At 37.2% G+C, this 23,363-nt stretch overlaps 1 protein-coding gene across 1 annotated transcript; it reads right to left on the bottom strand.

The window, feature by feature from the left end:
- Nucleotides 1-1,693: 1,693 nt before the first annotated feature.
- Nucleotides 1,694-23,363, bottom strand: LOC139120060 (mitotic spindle assembly checkpoint protein MAD1-like). The gene is made up of 17 exons (XM_070684089.1): nt 23,257-23,363; nt 21,205-21,286; nt 19,478-19,644; nt 18,247-18,429; nt 17,838-17,890; nt 16,353-16,424; nt 14,736-14,817; nt 13,803-13,933; nt 12,645-12,821; nt 12,187-12,258; nt 11,201-11,345; nt 9,641-9,781; nt 8,932-8,988; nt 6,932-7,126; nt 5,604-5,817; nt 4,896-5,086; nt 1,694-2,133 (listed from the first exon to the last, which is right to left on the bottom strand). Exons 2-17 carry the CDS (start codon nt 21,278-21,280, stop codon nt 1,975-1,977), a joined length of 2,115 nt encoding a protein of 704 aa, XP_070540190.1. The 5' UTR covers nt 21,281-21,286; nt 23,257-23,363; the 3' UTR covers nt 1,694-1,974.

The following is a 23,363-nucleotide window of genomic DNA, read 5'->3' as shown; positions in this document are numbered from 1 at the left end:
TAGAGTTTATTAATGTATAAACTTATAAAACACCTTTGTCAAAGAAAGATTTATCTTCGAAAAATGTTTTTGAAGAGAGGTTGTGTTATTAGGTCATATTACCCCACTTATGACCTGAGTTTAATTACTCTAGAACATTCTTAAGGTCACTGTACTTCATGACCTTGAAGTCAATTAGTCATGTTTACAACTTTCTGTATATTCAATTGGTCACAAGTGGAGATATTTTAGAGCAGTAATTAAGCATATCAATAGAAGTTCTAGATTTTTCTTATGTTCTCTTATATAACCATTTAAGTATAAATAGTGGGGCTGCATGGTTTTAAGTCAGACATTTGGGATTCAGTCTCTGATGTGTTACTTCAAGACTGGAAATTCCTGCAGTGTTAATTCCAAGACTTTTCAAGACCTTCACTGCCACACTGGATTGATACTGCAGACTTTGCACTACTGTGGACTTTGCATTCAAGCCTGTAAGCCAAGGACTGCTCATTCACCCAATGGTCCGTCTCGCTGTCTGACTAAACTCTGGAGATCTGTGCTGCTGCTGTCCAAGCTGAGGTAAGTTGCCTGTAAACTTTTACAGTTTGTATTCTATCCCTTGACTTAGTGATTAGTTTTATTTTTTGTAATACATATCAATTTAAAAGGAAATTGCTGAGTTCACAGTTTCCTTTTTTTCTCTCACGTAACACTACACACATATTGTTTTCTGTGCTTTTTATGTTGTTTGTATGTTCTTTGCTGGTGTTTAATTATATATAGTGTTTTTGCAATTAATATTTGGAGTGTGCCATGGCAAGACAAAGCTGGATCACTTATGTCTGAGACAAAATTATCCTTTGACGCATTTGTTTCGGAACCCTGAGATGTTCCTCTATCTGTCCCTTGAATTTATGTGTCTAGAATGTGTATGTTTTGATTTTGTTGATTTCACCACACGAAATTGCCAATTTTGGGTTATTAACAATTTTTATATCTTTATTACTTTTTTGATGATTATTTTCACTATGTACAGCACCAATTCAGTATGTACATATGGCAGCCAGTAGCCGAATCATTTTTATAATAAAAGTTGACATGACCTCTAAACCTCAGTAAATCAACTCAGCAAGCTCCTGTTTGATGAACTTGATATTTTTTTTCTTTCTTTCTTCTTTTTTCTTTCGAGTATTACAATGGCATAATTGAAAAGAACCCGGAAGTGAAGTCTGTACATAACTATATTAGTCCAGTGTAATTTGGGAGCAAATAGATAACGCAGATAATGCGAATGATCGCAACCATTACCAGCAGACTCATTATGCAGAGCTATGCCACAAAACACCCACTCAAACTTGCCATTAATCCTGATTCTGGTCCATTTCGAGCCAGGCTTTAAGTGTAATTGCTGCGGTACTCATACCAGACATCTTGCAACATAAAGGCCTGCTTCAATGTCATTTTGAAAGGATTTACAAAAGTGTTTACTGATGGACAAGAGGAAGCTCGGGCTATTCAGGAGCATACCATACCAACCTCTACATTCCTTCTCACCAATTCAAAATAAGGTACTCCTTTCATAGTAAATATTCATATTGAACATTTTGCTGACCAAACCAATGCATTATCAATAATCACAATCATACCAATCCATAATCCGATAATGCTGGCTCAGAATTTGTAATACAACAGTTGTAAACATAGACAAAACAGCACAGAGGTGAATTTATTCAATTGAATTTATTCAATTGTTTTAGCATGATGCAGCCTTCTAAAGTTTCACTCCCATTTCCCTCTACAAAGGTTCAACCAACCCATTGAAGACTATAAGAAAGAAACACAAATCAGGTGGTGCCAAGGTGGAACATGGTATTGTCAGCCATTCAGCTGAAACTGCTAATGAGTGAAAATGGTTTCAAGAAAATTTCTTGGTAAAACAGTTCTGAGCTCTGCTGATATCAATTTTAAGTGTTGTCACCTGTGGCTACTGTTTTATGTTATCACCATGGTCTGCCTGCTGAAGAGTTCAAGGGTCAATGAACTCAGAAATGATGGTATGCTGTCAAATCTTATCAAGTGCTGTTGAATCATTTCATTCAATGTTGATGAAAACGTCGTCTCTAGCAACTGGAACGACCCTGCATCTGTTGACTGAATGATAACAAAAGAAAACATTGCATTATTAGTTGCTTTATCCCCATGCTCTGGCTGCATAAATCTTTAAAAGCCAACATTGAGGGCTAAAAAACCTGCAGCTTATTTTCATAAAGTACTGATCATGTTTTTGCAAGCTATATACATGCTTAAAACATGCTCAAAACTCTTTAATTTCATGACTGCTTAAAATAATCTTTACTCGTTCACTTGTTTTTAACTTATTCTATATATTAAAGAAGCAAAGTATAGTTGATACTCTCCTAACCTGGTCGACCCCAGTTCCCTGTACACAGTCCACACAAACCACTGATAACAATCAATTTAAGCCAAGCCATAATCTGATGAAAGGGTCTATGTATGATCAATGATGAGTTATTGTATTTATGACTTTCTTCATACGCCTGCCCGAATCTAATGAGATATTTTCTCACGAAAATAAACTTGATGGATTGTGTATTATATATTATTATTATATTATTATTATTGTATTACATATGTATCACTGTATTCCATGTTGCATGTGAAAAAATGAAACCAATATTTTTTCAAGCTGATATGCAAATCAGCAAAAAACAAAGTAATCTCTGTGTCTTTATTTATATACATGTATTATCATATACCTATATTCACGTGCCCCTGTGAAGCTATGGGGAAAGCGCCCTTAGATCCGTTCATTTTTTTACGTATCACGCCCCAGCTTGGTGCCCAAATATGGGCAATCGCTTGCATTTCAGAACTACCTCAATTCTGGTTGCTACGCACATTGCTATCCGCAAACGTTTTATTCGTACACAAAACAAGCGCAGGGTTAGGAAAACATCTGCTTGCTCAGATCGTAGTTGCCCGTGGCAACAGTGGAGCCGCGGCGGTGACGTCGGCTTTTATTTTTAAATTCTAGTGAAATCATGTGTATATCAAGTGCGTGCCTGTTCAGTACAAATTACAATAAATTGACATCACCCTTTTGTCCTTTCTACACCTTGATTTCTGTTTGTCACTTACGAGTATGTTTGTTAATCTGCCCATTCTAGAATTCTGCAGGTAAACAAATGACGTCATTATGTATGTCAATCTGCGACGGGAAGCGGCTATCGGATTTATGAAAAATTGGCACAAATGGCGAAGAATTTTTTGTATCGCATGCATTTTTATCGCCTAAACAATGTTGAATATTATGTAAACTGCACATTTATTATTCCATAAGGTATATGATAAAACCTTTACGGCCCTGATACGGCTTTTGCGGCCCTTGGTCGTACGGCGTACGGGCCCTCGCACGTTCGGGCCCTTCTGCCATACAACCCCCAACTTTTCTTCTGAAATAAAGTGTCTAAATATGTGATGTGTGTATTCTATCCCTATTGTGGTTTTTTGTGCATTATAGAACACACTTGAGAGCACTCAGGCATGAGCAGATGATGATCTCTACAGAAAATATACATATGAATGCCTGTATGTCAGCTCAGCAAATCACAGACCTCATATATAGAACGTAGGCTCAATGGAATGTTATCATATCATATTCATAGACTTTGCAACACTTTTTGCGAAATTAAACAAACATTTGTAATAATAACAGAACCCTATGGCCTCGCGCAGCATTCTTGAGGCAAACATGTATGAAGTTATTTTACCTTGTGATGCTGTATATTTTTTTCACTTGCTTTGCTCGTGATAGGTACTGCCGCAGAATATGCCGCATCACTCATTAAAATAACTTAAGTGTCCCTGAAAATGATATGGGAGGCCATCGGGTTCTATCATAATCCTGACAGTACGGTACAGTGTACTGTAACATAGGTCGTATGAAGTAAGGTTGAGATATGATGGCGTGAGATTTGGTGGAGAGGTTATGCAAGGTAAGATTAGTGCTAATGATCGCACTTGGGTGAATGGAGTAATTTGTAGCATGTTGGATGGAAAGAGTAAAGAGAATGGATGGCTTATATGGGCGTCAATGGGATGGGTATGGCAGGCTGTGCACATAACAATACTATGGTGACAAATGGAACAGGTAAAACGGGTGACGAGGATAATAAGGTACAATTAAGGATGTAGGGAGTTGAGTTGTGAGGCAAGGTTGAAAGCTGATCAAATGAGAAAAATGGACTGTATTAAGGTGAATTGGTGAGATAAGACAGATAACATTTAGTGTTAGGTGCTGTAAATTAAAAAGGCTGTGGTAGAATGAAAAGGGTAAGAATGAGATTGGACTTGCAAAAGTGGCAACAACCCATCAAAACATTTTCGCCAAATGCCTGATTTATGAGCATTTTGCAAATATAGGTAAGCATAAGGATGAATATCAAAATACGGCAAACAGGTTTGATAAAACTGTCCTGACTGGATCTTACTTTTATCAAATTTACATTGTACCCTTTTGTTTTTCCTGATAATCTCATTATTCATTACAAAATAGCAGCAGTTTGTTATTAATACTGAGTGCTATCTGTTATCTTTGAAAATAACATACTTTTTAGGAGTGCCTCTTTCAGAATGTACGTAAGGGCACCAAAATTTGTGAAATATTTTCAATGTCATATGATAGGAAAATCCTATCCCTCTCTTGTACAAGCCAAACTGGACCTTTTACCCTGCTTTTCTCTGTTTGTAAAATACATTCCTCTCTCTGAAAAACATTCTATTGAAAATCCTGTAGTTGTACACATACAGTAAGGATGGGTATTTAGTTGGTTGAGTATCTTTTTCAAGCAGGGTATGCTTACCCATTTGCTTACCCATGATTGTTAACCCACCTGAAACATAAGGACATCTTCACTACTCTCTGCATACATTGACATCAGGGAGTAATTATTTTCTTTGGGATTATCAATCTTGTAACCTGTAAGCTGGTAGCAGGCCTCACGGAAGGCGTGGATTTTCTTGTAAAAGACTTCCTTCAGTCGCTGATTCCTCATTTCCGAGGATTTCAACTCCTTCTTCAGATCTATGAGAAAATAGTGGCTCAAATAATGTATGATACAAGTGCCAAGAAGTTGGCATGCAACAAACACCATTGATCAGTCAATGATGACTCTGGACCAACACAACTCATGCATCTTATGATTGTCATTTACCTCTGATTATGACACTACTTTAGGTACAGTATGTTGTATATGAATGTTAGTTGATACACCGTGTCATTGATACAAAATGAAATGAGACTAACAAACACACTTTGTGTAAACAAGCCGAACTGCTTTTACAGTACTCTTCAAGTATTAGGGGCCTTTCAGGTGACTTTTGACACAAAGTTGCCCACTGTTTGATGATTAAACATGCAGTGTTACACACCTTAAACTTCAAACATGAGCCCACCCTCAAGCACAGTGAAAAAGATATGTGGTTACTTGTTTCAATGCCATGCAAATTAAACACAAAATCTAGTCTTAATTGTACATGTATGTAAACATATCCTATCACCATTGTGTTCATAAAGCACACAAAACTAAAACAGTACTAACCCTCAACTTCTTTGCTCGACATCTCTGCAAATTTCTCTGACATTTTTTCTCCCCCAATACTGGCTCCACTTTCCTCTAATTCTCTGACTCTGTTCCTGAGTATTTCACATTCTTCTCTGAGCTGATTCAGTTCTTCAGCACGTTTCTGCCTTGCCATGGCGCTTGGATTCATTCCAAAATGAACAACCTTTGTCTTAGTGGGGTCAAAGTCACCCTGAAAGATGCGTTGAAAAGTGTATTCATGTTTCTTTTACATGTATTTATGCTTGATAATACGACTGATGGACAGATAAAATGACCCACATTGCAGTGTTTTCTCCAAAGTGCCCAACTTTTGCAATCTTCCAAGGAAATCCTACTGGTATGTATGTACATGGTGATATTCTAAATATGTGTGGTTATGTTTGGCCTCTGCACTTCTGTACTACATACTTTATCATCATTTTGCTTTTTTCCTTATGAACATAGCAAAATTTAGAAAAATGCAGCCATTATTATAATCATTATTGAATATTCGTTTTCAGTTGACACTTCATTTGTCTATGTTGTCATTGTTGTCATTGTTGCAAATTAGGTTCACAATATCACCACTTCTCCCCAAAGATTTGATTGAATACCAAAGTCCTCCCTCACATTGCAGAGGATAATATAAACCTGGCAGACCAATCACTCATATATCAATACTTACATCTGAGGCTGAAAAAGTCATTCTTAGAATTGCCTTCTCAACAGTCTTGTGGAACGCCTGCCAATTTTGCAATTTGATGAAAGTGAAGCCCTCATATTGTAGCAATTTAGGAAATTCAGACAACTTACCAGGTAGATGGGAGTCGATAATGATATGAATTAAGGTTGTACGCACTTTGAAAATGAAAGACAAACTTTTGCCCAAACCTACCTTCGGGAATTTTTCAACCATTCTCTTTCAAATCAATAATTAAAATCGGGGGTCAACGTGCAAATTTTAGTACTAAAGAAACAAATGACCCATGATTCACCGATATTTAAAATTCAAAATAGCTGCCATCCCTGCGTAACTCCATGGAGCAAAATAAAATTTTCGAATTTCGAAAAACTAAGCCAATGAAGTTTTCTTACGCCAAGAGCTTTAAAATGAACCCAACAAGTGGTAGATCAGAAAAGAATTGTACAAGTTTGAGAGTCCGAATATCTGTCCCCGAGGCACGTTCTATCTTAAATTAATCACAAATAATTGCTAAGACTGCTAGAGTATTGGTATACCAGTGATGTGATGATAAAACTGGATGCTGACGTCATCCCAGTGAAACCCTATGAAGTCGTGACTACTGGGACCTACAATTACTTACTTGTATTGCTCGCTGTTCAAATATAGCTTCTAGATTTTCATTTCTTTCCGCTAGCTTGACATTTTCTTCTTCAAGGTGTTGTATTCTGTCTTTTAGATCTTGAAGCTCCCTAGAGCTGGCTGGAGTGGCACCACTCTCCTTGGCTGAGCTGAGCGCGTGTATCTGCATTTCAAGCTGTCCAATTTTCAATTCATGCTGTTGATCAGATGAAAAGAGAAGAGAAAAAATGATTAAAACAAGCAGTTGATACTGAGGGGTTATTACACAAAGATTGGGCAATATGGTATTCAGGTGATGTGTCTGTATTTTGACAAGTTGCCGAGCAACGAGTCAACATCAGTGAGAAAGTAAATTTCTTTAAGAGTCATGTCAGTACCATTTCCTTCTGCTTCTGCTCTTTTGCATAAAACGTTTTAAACTCAAGGGTTGCTTTTTACCATTGGGCGATTTCAATTCTTTGAAATTGTAAATGGGTCATTTGCATAACCTATTACACCCTCTAATACAGGTTACACAATTGGCCCATTTATGATTTCAAAGGACTCATGTTTCACAACGGCAAAAAGCAACCCAAGAATTTTAAGCGTTGCCACGTTGCATGCAGAAGAGCGCAATCAGCAAGAAATGGTATGCACACAACCTCAGAAATCCCCATAAATTTAATCTTCCTACTGATCATGCATTCATTTCAATGGTGAATATGTGAGCTCCCTTCAAGTTCTTTCAAACTGGTACAGAATTTTATTCATCGGCAGAGAGACTGTCATCTTAGCTGCGGTTGGATAAAATTATATCTTTAATCATGACATGGCATGGGTGGCCATGAAGTCACATCCCTTGTGGGAGTTTAGTTGGTAGTGATACTGATATCGCATCTTGAATATATTGCATGAGTTGTTCAATTATTTCAATTCATATTAAATTTATAGTTTCTCTTAGATTTATTTATTTATTTACTTATTTATTATTTATTTATTTATTTATTTAGGTTTTGTGTTTTTTTATTATTTGTTACTGTTTGGATGGTTGGTTTTTTTTTGTGTGGTTGGTTTTCTATTTGTTTTTTGCTTGTGTGTTATTATGTTTGTTTTCTGTTTTGCTTATGTTTGCTTATTTTTTTGGTATTTTGTTCTTGTTTGTTTGTTTATCCTGGTTTCCCTGTAGGGCAACATGATAAAACTAACTGTTACCTTTGAATGGCAAGACCAAACAGGCATGGAACTGACAATGAAAAGGATGTTTAATTAAATGATAACACACGCCAGCAAGGACAAGATCACGATTTGTTGCCCACCCAAGGGATGGTGCTCATGACGGTAATATTGATGATGCCCGAGCTGAAGGTGAGGGTATCATCAATATTACCGTCATGAGCACCAGCCCAAGGGCAGGCAACAAATCGTGATCTTGCCTGTACTAGCGCGTGTATTAAGTTTATTACACTGAACAAACACTTTTGTTTTCAAAACTTTGCTCTGAATGCAGTAAAGTGTCGATCAAGACTCACTACAGTGAAACGTTCTGTTTGTTACTCGATTGCAATGCTACATGAAGTTGAAGGTCAACTTAAATTAATGTCTAAAAACAAAGACAGTGTTGTTAAAGCTTATCTCGTTTAATGTACTAAATGTCGTCTACTTCAGGTGGAGTTAAATTCTTGTACCTTTTCAAAAGCCATCGCTTTACAGAAAATGCCAAGCAAATGTACGCTATGATGTGGGACGCACAGAAAGGACTCGCGGTATTTCAGAACGTGGTAGCGGGCTGTATCAGTGCATGCAACAGGGCTATATCACCTATGCCATGTTCTATCACTTTTTGTTCTATATCACGTGAGTGAGCCATGTTCTATCACTTTTTGTTCTATATCACGTGAGTGAGGCTCAGCCAATCACAGAACCTGGATAATACGTGAGGTGTAATAAACAGCCCTATTGCACAAATGTCATAACAATCACTACTGGATGATTTAAGGTTACTCTATCTTACACAAACATTACCTGTTTTGCAGCAACTCTAGCATTACTACCATCTTCAACTGCTGCTTTCATGTCTTGCTGAGATGAGAGAGGCAAAAATATCAACTGCTCAATAAATTATGCTTCCTGACAAATTTAAATTTCAAACCCTACACCAAAATAATGATAACATCTGAAAATGAACACAAGAAAACCTTTTCATCTTGGAAAATTTCAGGGGTTGATGGCAGGAACATGTATGGTAACCTTGTATAGACTCCCTTTCATAAATTACCCACAATTCAAATCATGAAAGCTCATGCCTTACATGTACATGTATATACCGAAAGATCCTGAGGTGCATATATATTCTCTATTCATAATGAATAATTATCTCTAGGTTTACACACTGTAAACAATTGTTATTAATACACTTTCCGTAAAAGAATGCTACTGCAGGAAGCTTGAAGCATTAGATGTTCCTGACTCCTGATTGGTGTCTGCTCAGCTCTCATCATCTACAAATAGAACTTCACAAAAACAATGCCTCATAATTCCCTGGTCCATCGTTTTCTTTTCTATTGTTCCATACGTCATGTGCATTAAATTTGTGAACGCGGGGTAAAACAAGAATGAAGTCATGTGAAACTGGCCCAAGCAACTCATTTAACTGTACTGTATGGGACAGACATAATTTTTGATAAAATGGAGGAAAACATACTGACAAGCAAACAAGGGAAAAGGGTCTCACCTCGAGTCTTTCGATGTGTCTATTAGCTGTCTGCAAAGTTTCCTCTGCTTGCTGCATCCTGGTTATATACTGAGAGTTAGAACTGGTCGTTGTCACTTCACTGTCGTATTCATTCAACACCTGGCGTAAACTATCACGTTCCTTTATCCAAAAAATTAAAATAATTAACCAAAAAGAGTAAAACAGGAAGTTGGTATAAGGACCCTAGCGACCAAACACTGAAACTTTCATATTAGTTTGACATGGAGACAGCAAAATTCTTATCAGTATTTCAAACATACATGTGCATGCTGATGCCTCTAAGAATGCAAGGGTAACTGCTTGTGAACAGCAGATTCTTCTTTGTTTACCTGATACAGATACGTTAACATACCAAAGAGAAAGGCGAGCACTTTTACGAAATCAGTGAACATTGATTTGCTGTTTTCAGCATTTCTACTCATTCAATTGTATAAAATTTGTAATCTATCTGAGAGGATTCTTTGTGTACAGCATTTGAAGATTTCTGTTAGGTGGAAGTGATCAATCACGACTCGTCAAAGGTTCAGCATAAATATCAATGTGCCCCCTAGTGTATTCATACTCTGCACTCTTCACAGTATAACCACCTAGTTTAGAAAAACAAAATTGTGGCTATACTGGGGGAGGGGCTTATACTCAAGCTACACATCCTCATATCTGCCATACATGCTTAATTTATGCTAATGTATGTACAATTATTGAACACCACTGGAGCATTCAATCACTTTCAAAAATCCACTTACATCCAAAGAAATTGTAAAGACAACAAAATATGCTAACAAGAACTTGTAATCTAAAGAACAGGCAACCATAGCTATAGAACAAAGCTCTGCAAAAATTTAAGAGCTCAAATGACACATATTTTATATTGCTACTTCAAATCAAACTAATTACACAATCCCTGCATATCATATCTTGAAATAAAAAGTAAATATGGAACAAATACGTCATGTATACTGCCGATCAAAGCATAGTATAAACTGTGAACATGCATTGGCCGTATGTAAAATCAACATAACTTTCCAAGATCAAACAGTCAGCAATCTGTGAAAACCACAACATAGCAGTGAAAACTGTAATAGTCAGCGGTAAAAACCTTTCACAGATGAAAGGATAACTGCTTTGACTATTCTATTTAGGTAACAGGGATAAGATGGAGGGTCATAGAACCATAAAGGTAATGGAAAAACATGCCGTTTCCCTTACGATGCTGTCACGAGAACCTTCAATGTCCTATTGCTTTAACATCTTGATCTCAAAAGTAATTTTAGCCATTATACACTCTTGACCATTCCATATTTGAGTATAACTGGGTTAAGAGTTTATATACCAAGAAAAGTATTTTCGAAGTCCCATGAAAGTATTGGAGGGGGCTTATACACAAGCAGAGTGTTATAATCAGACCAGCACAGTACATGTACATGTATGTGCACAACATGCAAGTGTATTGCGATTTGAAATAGATCACTTTGATGCAGAGATTCTATCAGGAAAACAAAGAGCAGCAAATCAGAGAAATAAATCCATAGATTATCTCACTTTTGTTACTAACAAGCATCTACGTTGCAGCCTCTTAACCAGATCTTCTTGCTGTTTGTGTTTCTCCTGCAATTCGATAAGCTGCTGTCCTGTCTGGGAGAGTTTGCTGGCAGTGGCCTGGTATGCCTGCTCAAAGGCAGGTGAACTGAAAGGAATACGGGAGAAGGTAATATTAAGAATTTTGTGAAGCTGTTTCTGTAGCTAGGATTGTCACAAGATCAAGATACCTTATTTGCTTCTGCTGTCAATCAAGTTTCAGTTATCCTCTAAAATCATGCCTTGGAAGATTTATTCATATCATTTATGGCATTGTTCATTTCATAAAGAGGGACGTAGAATTCTTTGCCCATGGGCAAGTCGTGCAAAACCCATGAACAGTGTTTTCACAAAAAAATAATGTTGAACATATTGTCCTGCTGACCGAAAAATACATATATATATTGGTTGGGATGTCAGGTATCAACATGTGCATGGGCCCTCCCAGGGACAATTCCCAATTTTAGGACCCACAATCTAGCAATAATTGAGTTTGATTGTTGCACCATCATGCAGCTATCAGGGTAAAAGCTTGTCATACATAAGAAGTGCTAGCAGTTTAATACTGCTAGCTCCCTGGGGATTTATAATTTCAAATGCATGCCCATATTGGTACACACAGCTGAACAATCTGTGACGGAACAAAAATATACAATGTACATGAGAATGTTTTGGAATTGTGGCCTGGTGAGAACACTGCAAATTGTTCAAATCACATCCATGTATATGTGTGGAAACACCATCTGTAGTGTCTACTGTATGCAGGAGCATAGGCCATAGACTTGAAACTTCACCATTTTCAACTTGTATCAGTTTAAAAGCTGAATATAACATAAAAACCAAATTTTGGATGACACAAATTATACCGTACTCAATTTTTACGCCATCATCTTGTTGAAATATGTTCCTTCTTACAAACTGGATGTGCCTTCTTACGAAATATGACTAACCTGGCATTGGCAAGAAGTAATGCATTCTGTTGTTGGAGCTCAGCTATCTGTCTGTTAAACTCATATGGAGATCTGTAATTCGAATAGATTTTCGGGCATTTTTTAATGAGGAATAAAATCTGTGATGTCCTGTGTCTTGAGGATACGCGGCCCTGAAGAAATATAGTGATTCATAATGTGTGGACATTTCATGTACATAGAAATATAACTGTACAGGTTGACATACACACATCCATAAACAGAAGCAAACAAGCACAGATGGATGAAAAATTGTCTCTAATGCTCAAATATTCTGATACCAATACACCAATAACAGTTGTGACATGGTGAGTGATTTCGTTTTTACACGTTGTTGGATTTGAAAAATCTCATGTTCCTCTCTGATGAATGTGGTTTTGAGTTTTCTGTAATCAAATACTAGATTTGCCAAAACAAACTGCGGAGAAAAGAGAGCAAACCTTGGCTTTCCAGTACCATCAGTGTCCGATGTTTCCCACTTTTTCAACCTTTCTTGCAGAGCTTCATTTTCTATCTGTAGCCTCGACATCTCAGCCATGCGCTGTTCTGCTCTGTTCAGTTTGCTCTCCATGCCTTTACATCTCTCCTTCAGTAATGTGGTGTTTTCATTGGTCTCTCTGGAAATGCAAACCAGTTTTATGCAGTGTTGCAGCCAGGAGGCGCCCTTGCGACACTGTCCTGAAAACGGAACCTGATGTCCCGCATTTTGGCATACTGCGGGTCACCTTACGCACACCCATAAGTCAACTGTGTTCAATGAGTGTAGTCTGTTACTGACAATTACCTTTGTTTTGCATGATTATTTGGAGCTTACATTTGTGTACTTTTGGAGCAGTGATTAAACGTAATAAAAAATGCTGCGCCTGATTAAAATAACTTGCTTTACTCCGACAAAGCTCTGATTGGAAGCAGATAGGGTATGTTGCTACAATTGCCTGAAATTCAAGCATAGTGACGTGGTCCCTCTAGCTTGAATTTTACTTTATGAAACTAATTTGCTATAAAATAATACAAAATTTGATTGATACCTGATGTATGTTGTCCCAAAAATGTGCAAAATGTCCCCAAAAATAAACTGTGATGGGACACAGTGTCTCCTGGTTTAAATTCCTGGCTGCAACACTGCTTATGGGCCATCAAATCTTTTTTTGACATCCCATACTGACATACATTTATGCAGGGAAAACATTTACTTATTTGAGAACACTATACCAGTAATATGCATATTCAATATGCTAATTCTCTCATGAATATCCAATTGACCTTTTCCCGATTATCCCGCACTGCATTACACTCAAAACAACAAAAACATACTGATTTGTGTTGTACAAAGGACTGTTATAGAAGAATGACACAAGTTTGCAATGCAAAATAATGCCCTGTTTACAGTGTATATTCTAACCATCAGCAATGAAAATATAGGTCAGGGTGTAATCTGCCATAGCGTTCTACATTGTGTACCCTACGGCTAAAGAGTTCTATGTGTAACATAAGCTTTGTATACCCTAGCACGCACTGCATCATCATGGAACCAGTAAAAGAACTGTACATGCATGTTTATTCAATGACAACAAATCATACTTTGGTCATTTTAGTACCTAAAATATTTGTTTTCTTCCTGGAGTCTCCGGTTTTCCTTTTCAAGTTCTTTCAGTTTTCCGAGTGAATCCTTCATAGCATTTGCCACAACAGCACCCTCTTCCAGTTGCAAAACTTGATGTTTGAGTTCCTGGAGTAGGAATTTGCAAAAAGAAAAAAAGCTGTCATCACAAGTTGGTATCTATTGTTATAACAGTGGATTACAGCCAGTAGAGAGTTTCCTTCATTCTTATCAGTAAGTAAAATGTGAGAAATTATTACGACAAACACAAAGACTCAAAGCCGTAATCAATTATCCACTAATGAATATCATAATAAACTCTTTCATTCCTTCATTTATCACTCAAAGATTAAACAGACACCATTTTTTTAAATAATATAGAGTAGTAAATTAAGTTTTGCGGTTTTAGCTACATGTACTCTTTGCGTAAGCTCTATTCTCCAACACCGTTCTTTTTCGTAACTAATGGTCAAAACTGACACTCACAAAATCCTATTTTGGGAATAGAGAAGCTCATACCTGATAGCTGATATGACACATGTACCGTATTTGGACTTATTGAAGTTCAAAAGCGTCCAACATTTTGTGTGTCTCAGCTCTAAAGTAAAAATTTCAAGTTTCTATTTTCACAAAAACTAACTGGAGAAAATTTAAAACTTCTTTAGATGTTTTAAAATTAATTCACGCAAGCTGTAGATCATGGTACATACATGTGAAGTACTGTAAGATTCTGAGACAAATTTGTTCATCTTGCAGTGCATGAAAGAGGATGCTTCTTCCAAAGCTATAGCTCACTGCCTCAATGCACTCTATCATCCTGAACAGACAACAATTGACAAGTGGAAAGAAATTTCTAATATCCCAAACAACATAATGGTTCACGTAACAACAACTGATTGTTACATGAACTTTGTTACACTGTAGCATGTACCTTGGCGACTTGTTCGGCTGCTAGGGCTTGTTCCTGATACTGACGAACCTGACCTTTCCACCCTGCTGCTTCAACAGCACGTCTGACGAAAAACAAGAAAGCTTTTCAAATAAGTAAGAAATGTTTAAGCTGTTCAGCCCCAATGCCCCGTAAAATGGTCTACAATGACCCCCGCATAACACTGGGTTGGGGAAAAACCATGGTGGTGAAAGGGTTAAGGTAGAGTGTGTCTCAGAGACATGTGGCAGCTATTTGGACTCTCAAATTTGTACAATTCTTTTCTGATCTACCAATTGTGGGGGCTCATTTTAAAGCTCTTGGAAAAGAAATATTTTAACTCTCTTACTTTTTCAAAAAATGAAAATTTATTTTTTCCCCATAGAGTTAACACAGGGGTGGTGACCACTTTGAATTTCAACAATCCACAAATGTCCGGCACTTTGTTTTTCTAGTACCAAACTTTACACGGCAACCCCTGACTTTTTATTCTTGATTAAGTACAAGAATGGCTGAGATTTTCATTGAGGAAAGTTTGAGCAAAAGTTTACGTCATTCACTTTCAAGGCACATACTACCTTAAATATAAATACAACTGCCTTTCACACTTCTTTGATTCCAGGCATTGAAATGGTTCTCATACCTTTCCTACCATTTGAAATGCTCCCCACACATCAGGTGTGCACATTGAATACACAGATCATAAGAGTCGGCATTCACTTAGAATCCAGATCTCACTATGAAGACAGTTTTCAGCAAAATGTGCCCCACATATCACACTGGACTGGGTGGCATGTTGACAACGGAGTCAGTGACTATGTGTCGGTTTGTGCTTCCTGAGCTGAACCACACATGATGCTGACAATGCATGGTAAATATGAAGCACGATTTTTCTGGATGCAGTTGATTTTGCACGACTTAAGATTTGATGAACAATAATTAATATTGTACAAGTAAACAACCAAACTACATTTTGGAAATTATGAATGTTATTGAACAAGATTCTATTACATTCATATGTGCAAAAATACAGAGATGAGGACTTTAACTCTTTCACCATCATGGTTTGGCCTGAAGCCATGGCTTTCAGTGGTGAGTGTAGATGGGTTTACAAGGAATAGGAGAGAACATGATGAATGACTACACAAACTTGATGACAATATCTTTACTGAAAGTGTCTGAACAAATATCTATAAGAGTGTAGACGGTAAACTAATTCATCCATCGAAATGTCTCCCGTATCAACAGAAGACTAATTCTCAGTCAGATGACAAAACGTACATACAATCATGTGTTGTATTTTGCAGTGTACCTGAAAACATGTATTTGTTTTACTTAATGTTATCATAAAGCTTTGCAATCTTTTTGTTTATTTGTTTGTTCGCTTGTTTGTTTGTTTGTTAAGACACGGCTGCATAGAATACCATAACTTTTGAAATTCATTTCTGGATGTTTGTGCATGTGCACAAGTACCACCATATATTTCCTGGTTTGTGAATACACATGTACATGTACCTACATGTATCTATTCCCTGTTTATTGCAACACAATCATCCAATCATTTGAGACAACTGTTATGCACAGAACTTAACAAGAGCTTTATCAGTACGTGTAACTTACCTCATGCTGTGTTGTAACTCTGCTTTGCTTTGTTCCACATCCAATTTCAATTGTTTGATCTTATTTTCTCTCCTATGCAACACAAAGGGAAAGATACATTGTTTTGCTCTCTAGTCTGAACTTTGGACAAATAGTTTACTGTCTAGTCTGTACAGCAAAGGAAATTTTTACCCTCCTATCTGCACTGTGAATGGATATTTGTCTTTAGTTTGAACTGTGAACAAATATTTCACTGTCTAGTCTGGACTGTGAATGAATATTTTGTTATGCAGTATGGACTGTGAACAAACATTTTACTGTCTAGTCTGGACTGGGAATGAATATTTTACTGTCTAGTCTGGACTGGGAATGAATATTTTACCGTCTAGTCTGGACTGTTGATGAATACTTTGCTATTCAGGACAATCTGTGAACGAATATTTTACTGTCTAGTCTGGGCTGGGAATTAATATTTTTCTATCCAGTATGGACTGTGAATGAATAGTTTACTGTCTAGTCTGTACTGTGAAAAAAAATGAGAGTACTAAGTATTTGAGGGGTAGGTGTTTTATGATGTACATGTACAAACTTTATGCGTGAACAAAACTTTTAAAGGAGAACAAAGAATTACAATCACATACATGTAAGCAGTAAGTGACAATAAGCACTGATGTGAGAACAAGGTGACTAAAGACAGCAGCTTTAATATCAGTATAATGTCTTTGCCTACAATTGAGTCAATATCATTATTGCATACTACAAAGATTTTTTATCGCAAGTACCAGAATGACTATTTCTGTGGGGGTCACAGTGGGCAACACTCTGAGTTGCATTAAGGTAGGATGCGCCTCGGACAGATTTGGACTCTCAAACCTGTTCAATTCTTCACTGATCTACCACTTGTGGGGGTTTATTTTGAAGCTCTTTGAATAGGAAAAACCTTTCACAATCTTAGTTTTTTTGAAAATCGAAAATTTTATTTTTCTCCATTGAGTTAACCCAGGAATCGTGGCCATTTTGAATTTCAAATATCGAGAACTTTTGGGTAATTTGTTTCCACAGTTCAAAAATTTGCACAGAGACCCTGATTTTTATTCTTTATTTTGAAAGTGAATGGTTGAAAGATTCCTTGAGGAAATTTGAGTGAAAGTTTGTCTTTTACTTTAAAGGCGCAAACTACCTTAACGGCTTGCCAGTGTCAGATTGTCTCGCAGGGAAAGCTACATATTAGATTAAAATTTCAATGGAAAACAAAAGGCTGTGACATTCCACAATCCTCTTATAGACTAAAACAAACTTGATCCCTGGGATCAAGTCCCTGACCTTTAAGTTTTTGAAGTATGATCAATAAATATCCATGACAAAAGACTGTAATGTAAGTTTTACCTCATTCAATGCATTTGTCAAAGACCACAACTTATGTTGTACATGTGTCTCAGGAACAATACTTGATGAAACACACGGAAAATCAAAGGTTTGATGGGGATATACTATGTTATAACTTACTTAAGAAGTTCATTTCTAAGCAGGGATGCCTCTGTCCTTCCTATCTCTTCAGCCTGTATGTGTTGGCAAAAGTTATATTTAATCATCAACAAAAAAAAGGAGAAAAACCTGTACCAACTTACAAATTCTAACATGTGATTAAAATTTAAATTGTCTTGAGCTCATATATCAATGTAAGAACAGTTTATAATATTCCTGGACATAGCATTGAATCATTGTAAATCTTTTAAGACCGAAAATATAATCAGTTGGTGTAATACCAAATGCATCTAGAGTTCCATCAGGTCTGCTGACAAATACTAGTATAATAACGCCATGTACCTTCAGGCTAATGTTATCCTCTTTATAGCATCTACAAAAGCTGTTCATTGAGAAAATACGAAATGACTGATCAAGTCCTGATACTTACTTCGTGTAATTGTGACTGTAAACGCAATGTTTCTTGTCTCATTTCCTGGGTCTTTTCCTTAAAATGGACTTTATCTTTCTCGACAAGTTTCTTGTACTCTTCACACTCTTGTCTGGCTCTCTGTTCTTGTCTGGCAAGGAATTCCATCTTGTGCTGCATTTCTGTTACTTTTTCTTTATCTCGCTGCAAAGTAAAACAAAGTGCACATGACAGATTGGAACCAATCTTCCATTTGAAAAAGTTAAGGTAATCTTAAGGGGCCTCCTACAACTTTTTGAAGGAACTGGACCCCCTAGATTTATGTTGATTTGTCAAACTGACCCCCTAGATTTATGTTGATTTGTCAAACTGATCATTGGTGTTCTTTAGTCCTGCCTAAAAGAAGCTTAAAAACTTGAGTTTCAGTCCATGATATTTAATATGCTTGAACTTTATCCATACTACAGTGTATAAGTATCAACAGTATCCATAACTAAGTTGTAATGAGAATTGAAAAAGGTCAGATTAGATTCAAGGAATCTGCTTCCAGAGAAATCTTAGTGATATGAAATCTATCTCACTTGTGACCAATCTTTGGTTACTTGAATCATTACGACAGGTGACAGAGTTCTGAGCAATAAAAAGTGGAGAGCTACAATGACGGGCATGTAGATAAATGAAATGTGGTGTCTTTTAATACTTTTCTGAAATTTGGATAACTTTTGACATCTGTTTCTAGAAGTTCTAAACAAGTACAGCAGTAACTTACAGAAAATTATATTCAAAGAGGAACATATTGAATTTGTCCTGAACAGCAAGCACTTCACGACTAATTTGAAACATGCCTCACCTGCACACTCCCCTCCACCTAAACTGTAAGATAGAATGTGCCTACAGGACACAAATTTTGACTCTCAAACTTTTACAATTCTTTTCTGATCTACCACTTGTGGCGGTTCATTTTAAAGCTTTTGGTGCAAGAAATATTTTCACCATCTTAGTTTTTCAAAAACCAAAAACTGTATTTTTCCTCTTAGAGTTAACACAGAGATGGCAGCCATTTTGAATTTCAAATATCAGTAAATCTTGGGTAATTGGTTTCCTACCAAAATTTGCATGGTGACTCCCGATCTTTAATGTGTATTTTGAAAGAGAACTGTAGAAATATTCCTTGACAAAAGTTTGAGCAAAAGTTGTACGTCTTTCACTTTGGTGGCACATACTACCTTAACTCTCCTAAAAACCACTTTACCTGTCTCTCCAATTTCATTTTTTCCAGGTCTTTTTCATACTCCAGCTGTTGTCTTTGAAACTCCGTCTTCATATCTTCAACTTCACTTTCCAGTATTGTGACGTTGCTCCTGGCTGCCAAAATTTCGGCCTCCTTTTCTCGCATCATATTTTCCATTCTTCTCTTTTCTAAAACAAAGTTGGAGAACCAGCATTGGTTAAAGGTATACAGTCACCTGTAATCTAAATATGCCCAAATATGGTCAAAGGGGCGTTCCTTGGAATTCAAAATGTCCATGTGAGGGCGCTGTTTTTAAAAAGCGGCCATCCGCTTAAAATCTGTGATTGGTTAGATTTTCTCTTTCCATGGTAACTGTGGCAAAATTTGAACAGGTGACTGTATATCTTTAAGAGTCTTTGGTTGAAAGGAAACATTTCACACACACGTATATGTACACCTCTGAAATCGCAATAAAACATGTGCCATGTTATAACAGTAGATATATGGCTAGAATCGTACATTAAAATAAACCTGAGTTTGCTTGAGATTCAGACTGAATCGAGCTGAAAATATGCTCAATTTTTGACGAACATGCTAATCTTATTATTTTTGACAAGTTTCATACAATTCGACATGTCATCCTTTCAATGACCATTGACAATCTTGTGGTTATGAGATGTTTAATCTTGAAGTATCACAGTAACAGAAGCTGTTGGCAGCTGTTTCAAACTTGAACTTGTCACATTTTTTTGAGGAGAAGTCACAGGGTCACATGAGCCTTTCCACAAATTCAACCTGCAAAAAAGTAACTGCATGGGCAGGAGTTATTAGTTTATTAACAGTATGTAACTTTTGTTATGTTCTGTTACATTATGAAGTCATCAGTAAGGACAACCTACATGTATTCAGTTAAACTGAAAAACAGTGGGTCTCTTTTTCACCCCCATGGTCTCATCCTTTCTCATTTAGTAGTTTTGCTGGATTTAGGGAGCTATTAAAAAAAAATTACTAACTGGTGTATTTATAAAGTGGTCCCAGCTCTGTACACATTAAGCACAATGTGAAACTTTGTTCAACACCGTGCATTTAGCCAGTGCCATAAGGAGTGCTAACCTGAGTGACTGGTGATTTGAATGGATTTGGTTGTCACATTAAATTTCATGTGGTACTAATCATCAGACAATGTATGCCTTACTTTGCGTCTGAAAACTATTGGCTGGTATAATTGCCGGCATCATTAAGAGACATTCATCAGTCAGTGAAGACTCCAAGTGAACAAATACAGAAGGGCTCAATCCATGGGATTTACAGTTCACTGGTGACATGTTTGCCACTTGGAGAGGAACCCCGATTATTTGATCAAATGACCACCGTCCTAAAGACCAAATTTTTGTGACAGGAGGGTTGACCTGCCTTTTAGTATTATGATGCAAAGGTATGGACAGTTCAGGTGAAGCCATCATGGTGGATGTTCATGTTGTGTTGACTAAAACCAACCATTTTCAATTCAATTCAGTTCTATGCAATATGACTTTATTTAATTGGCAAACAATACACACTACAAGACAAGCCACATTGAAAATCCAACACAATTATGAAAGACAACATACTCACATAACATTTGAACTCCAACACAGGGAAAAGGTGCTTCAAATGTGTACTGTGATATGAAGACTTCTGAGTTAAGGTTTCCCCATAGTATGCAAGTACTGCGCTGATAGTTATTAACTACATGAATTTAGACTTACCAATGTCCTTATTGATGTAATCTTTAAATTCTCCCATGATTCGCACCACGGCTGTACTATCCTCCGGTGAGTTCATTATGTCCTAAATTGAAAAAAGAGACGACATCTCTCAGTAGGACATTTGCATGTTTCAAGGGAATACCAGTTTTGCTTCAATGGAACCACTGTCCCTCCTCACAAGGAGGGGACTGTAACAAAACACTTCATTTTCTGGTTCATGCAGTTTGGGCTATATATACATACATAGTGGTAGATACACACATACATACATACATACATACACACACAAATACCTGTAACAGTATACTATATAATCAAAGACCTGCATATTGAGACAAATATTGAGAAAGGTAATTTTTGGCTACAGATGCAATAATTGTAGCCCTAGGGCCATGCATGATGCATACTTCTTTTGTGTTGTTCCTGAGAGTTAATACACAGAAATTTTGCACAGCAGATCTGCTATGTACAGAAATGGTCGCACAGGCAGTGAATCTTCCCTTTATACTTCAAAGAAATCTCAACATAGTCTTGTTCCATGGTCATAAACAATTCCATCTACACCAACCAAATGATGTACAGTGATACATGAGGTTTAAAAATGACAGCTTCTGACTGACGCTTTCTTGAAACCTGCTGCCATCTTGCAGAAGATGCCATATTGCCTAATGTGTTTTGTTAAACGGCTGTTTTCAGGCGAAAGTATCATTGACATTTGGTTAGTGTAACGCAATTATGATCAAGAAGCAAGAGTAGGCTACCTCCAGGTAAGTAACACTGTGTGAATTAGGGAAGTACTGTGTGAATGAGGGGCTTGTACATGAGCGTTATTTCCCGAATCTTATTGCTGAAATTCAAGTTCTCTCCAGTGCATGTGTTTGTTGCCCTGGATCCATTGCTGGAACGTGTAGCAGACACTGTTTTCACACTCCGACATTTCATGCCCTCTCCACCACCATCATGACCCAACACATAGAAAACACTGGTGAGCACACATATAAAATGGCAAGTACTTAATTTTTTGTGATGAGCAGCATTCCCGAGGACATAATTCTGTGCAGTTACCAGAAGGGTAGGGAGGGGTGGAGGGTTATTCGATCCTTATATTTGTAATCGTTGATGCACCAGTTTCAGCCATTTTCAGAGTTGCAGCTGGTGCACATCACTCACCTTTTTTTTCTATAGATCGGGCATGGCAGTGCTGCGGAAGGCATTATTATTATTATTATTGTACAACTTGGATACTTTATTGTCTTGAAAGTGTTCAGTTTTGTACATGTACCTTGTCCAGTTTTGGAATCTATCATATACCACACTCTCTCTCTGCTTGTGTGAGATGAGTATACTATAATTACAATTGATTGATTGATTGATTAAGAGTCTGATTGTAAAGACAGCCCATATTCCATGGATCCAGGGCTGGTGTTTGTTGACGAATTTGAAGAATACACATGGCGAGTGTTGAGATTTGAAATACGTTTCAATAACTTATAATGGTGTGGACATGTATTCAAGTGTCATGTATGCATCATCATGGAGGTACGTCCTGCAAGCGAGCCGTCGAGTATGGCTATACAAAAACAAAAATACCAATCACATGCAAGACGGGCCCGTGTCACTGTCTGTAGACTGTAGCGTGAGCCGAGCGCCTGTGGCATGATGATCTTGCACCCCCACATGTGTATACTGGAATGGAGCTCTATCCGTTTCTAGCTCCATCCATGATCAACCAGCCATGATGATGAACTGCCACTGCACCGCGCCTTAGGTACAAGTTCATGACAAGCTCGTTCGTGAAAGGATGGGGATTAGTGTAGTTTACATGACTTTGATACAGCGGTGCTGTGCAAAGATTCTCAGGGGAGATCACAAAATATGCCTAAAACAACTTGACTGAAGTTGTACTTGTTTGAATCTTTTAAAATCAAACGACCCGCGCAAGCACTGTGCACTGCAGAGCAAGCATGTCTCGGCTGGAAGGAACAAAATGTACGAGAACGTGCAGCAAGCCAATCCATTGAGCACGAAATAACCTAAAATATAAAGGGTTACCTTGTAGCTTGTATAAGCTATGAGATCTGGGCAAGCTCAACTGTAATTCGGGTTTGTACCGCGTTGTTTCCTCAGTCTCCCTTGTAAATCGATCAACCTATTTAGTT

Source organism: Ptychodera flava, chromosome 20 (assembly GCF_041260155.1).
Source record: "Ptychodera flava strain L36383 chromosome 20, AS_Pfla_20210202, whole genome shotgun sequence".
Lineage (NCBI taxonomy): Eukaryota > Metazoa > Hemichordata > Enteropneusta > Ptychoderidae > Ptychodera > Ptychodera flava.
This window is presented reverse-complemented; position numbering and strand designations above follow the sequence as displayed.

What these genes read in the sequence shown, in the direction of transcription:
- LOC139120060 (XM_070684089.1), bottom strand. Translation starts at nt 21,280, where the DNA reads ATGAACTCACCGGAGGATAGTACAGCCGTGGTGCGAATCATGGGAGAA. An exon ending in TTACATCAATAAGGACATTG is followed by an intron (nt 19,645 to 21,204) that starts GTAAGTCTAAAT and finishes ACTTTGTTTTAG; the next exon opens with AAAAGAGAAGAATGGAAAAT. An exon ending in AAGATGTCCTTATGTTTCAG is followed by an intron (nt 2,134 to 4,895) that starts GTGGGTTAACAA and finishes GTTATCATTCAG; the next exon opens with TCAACAGATGCAGGGTCGTT.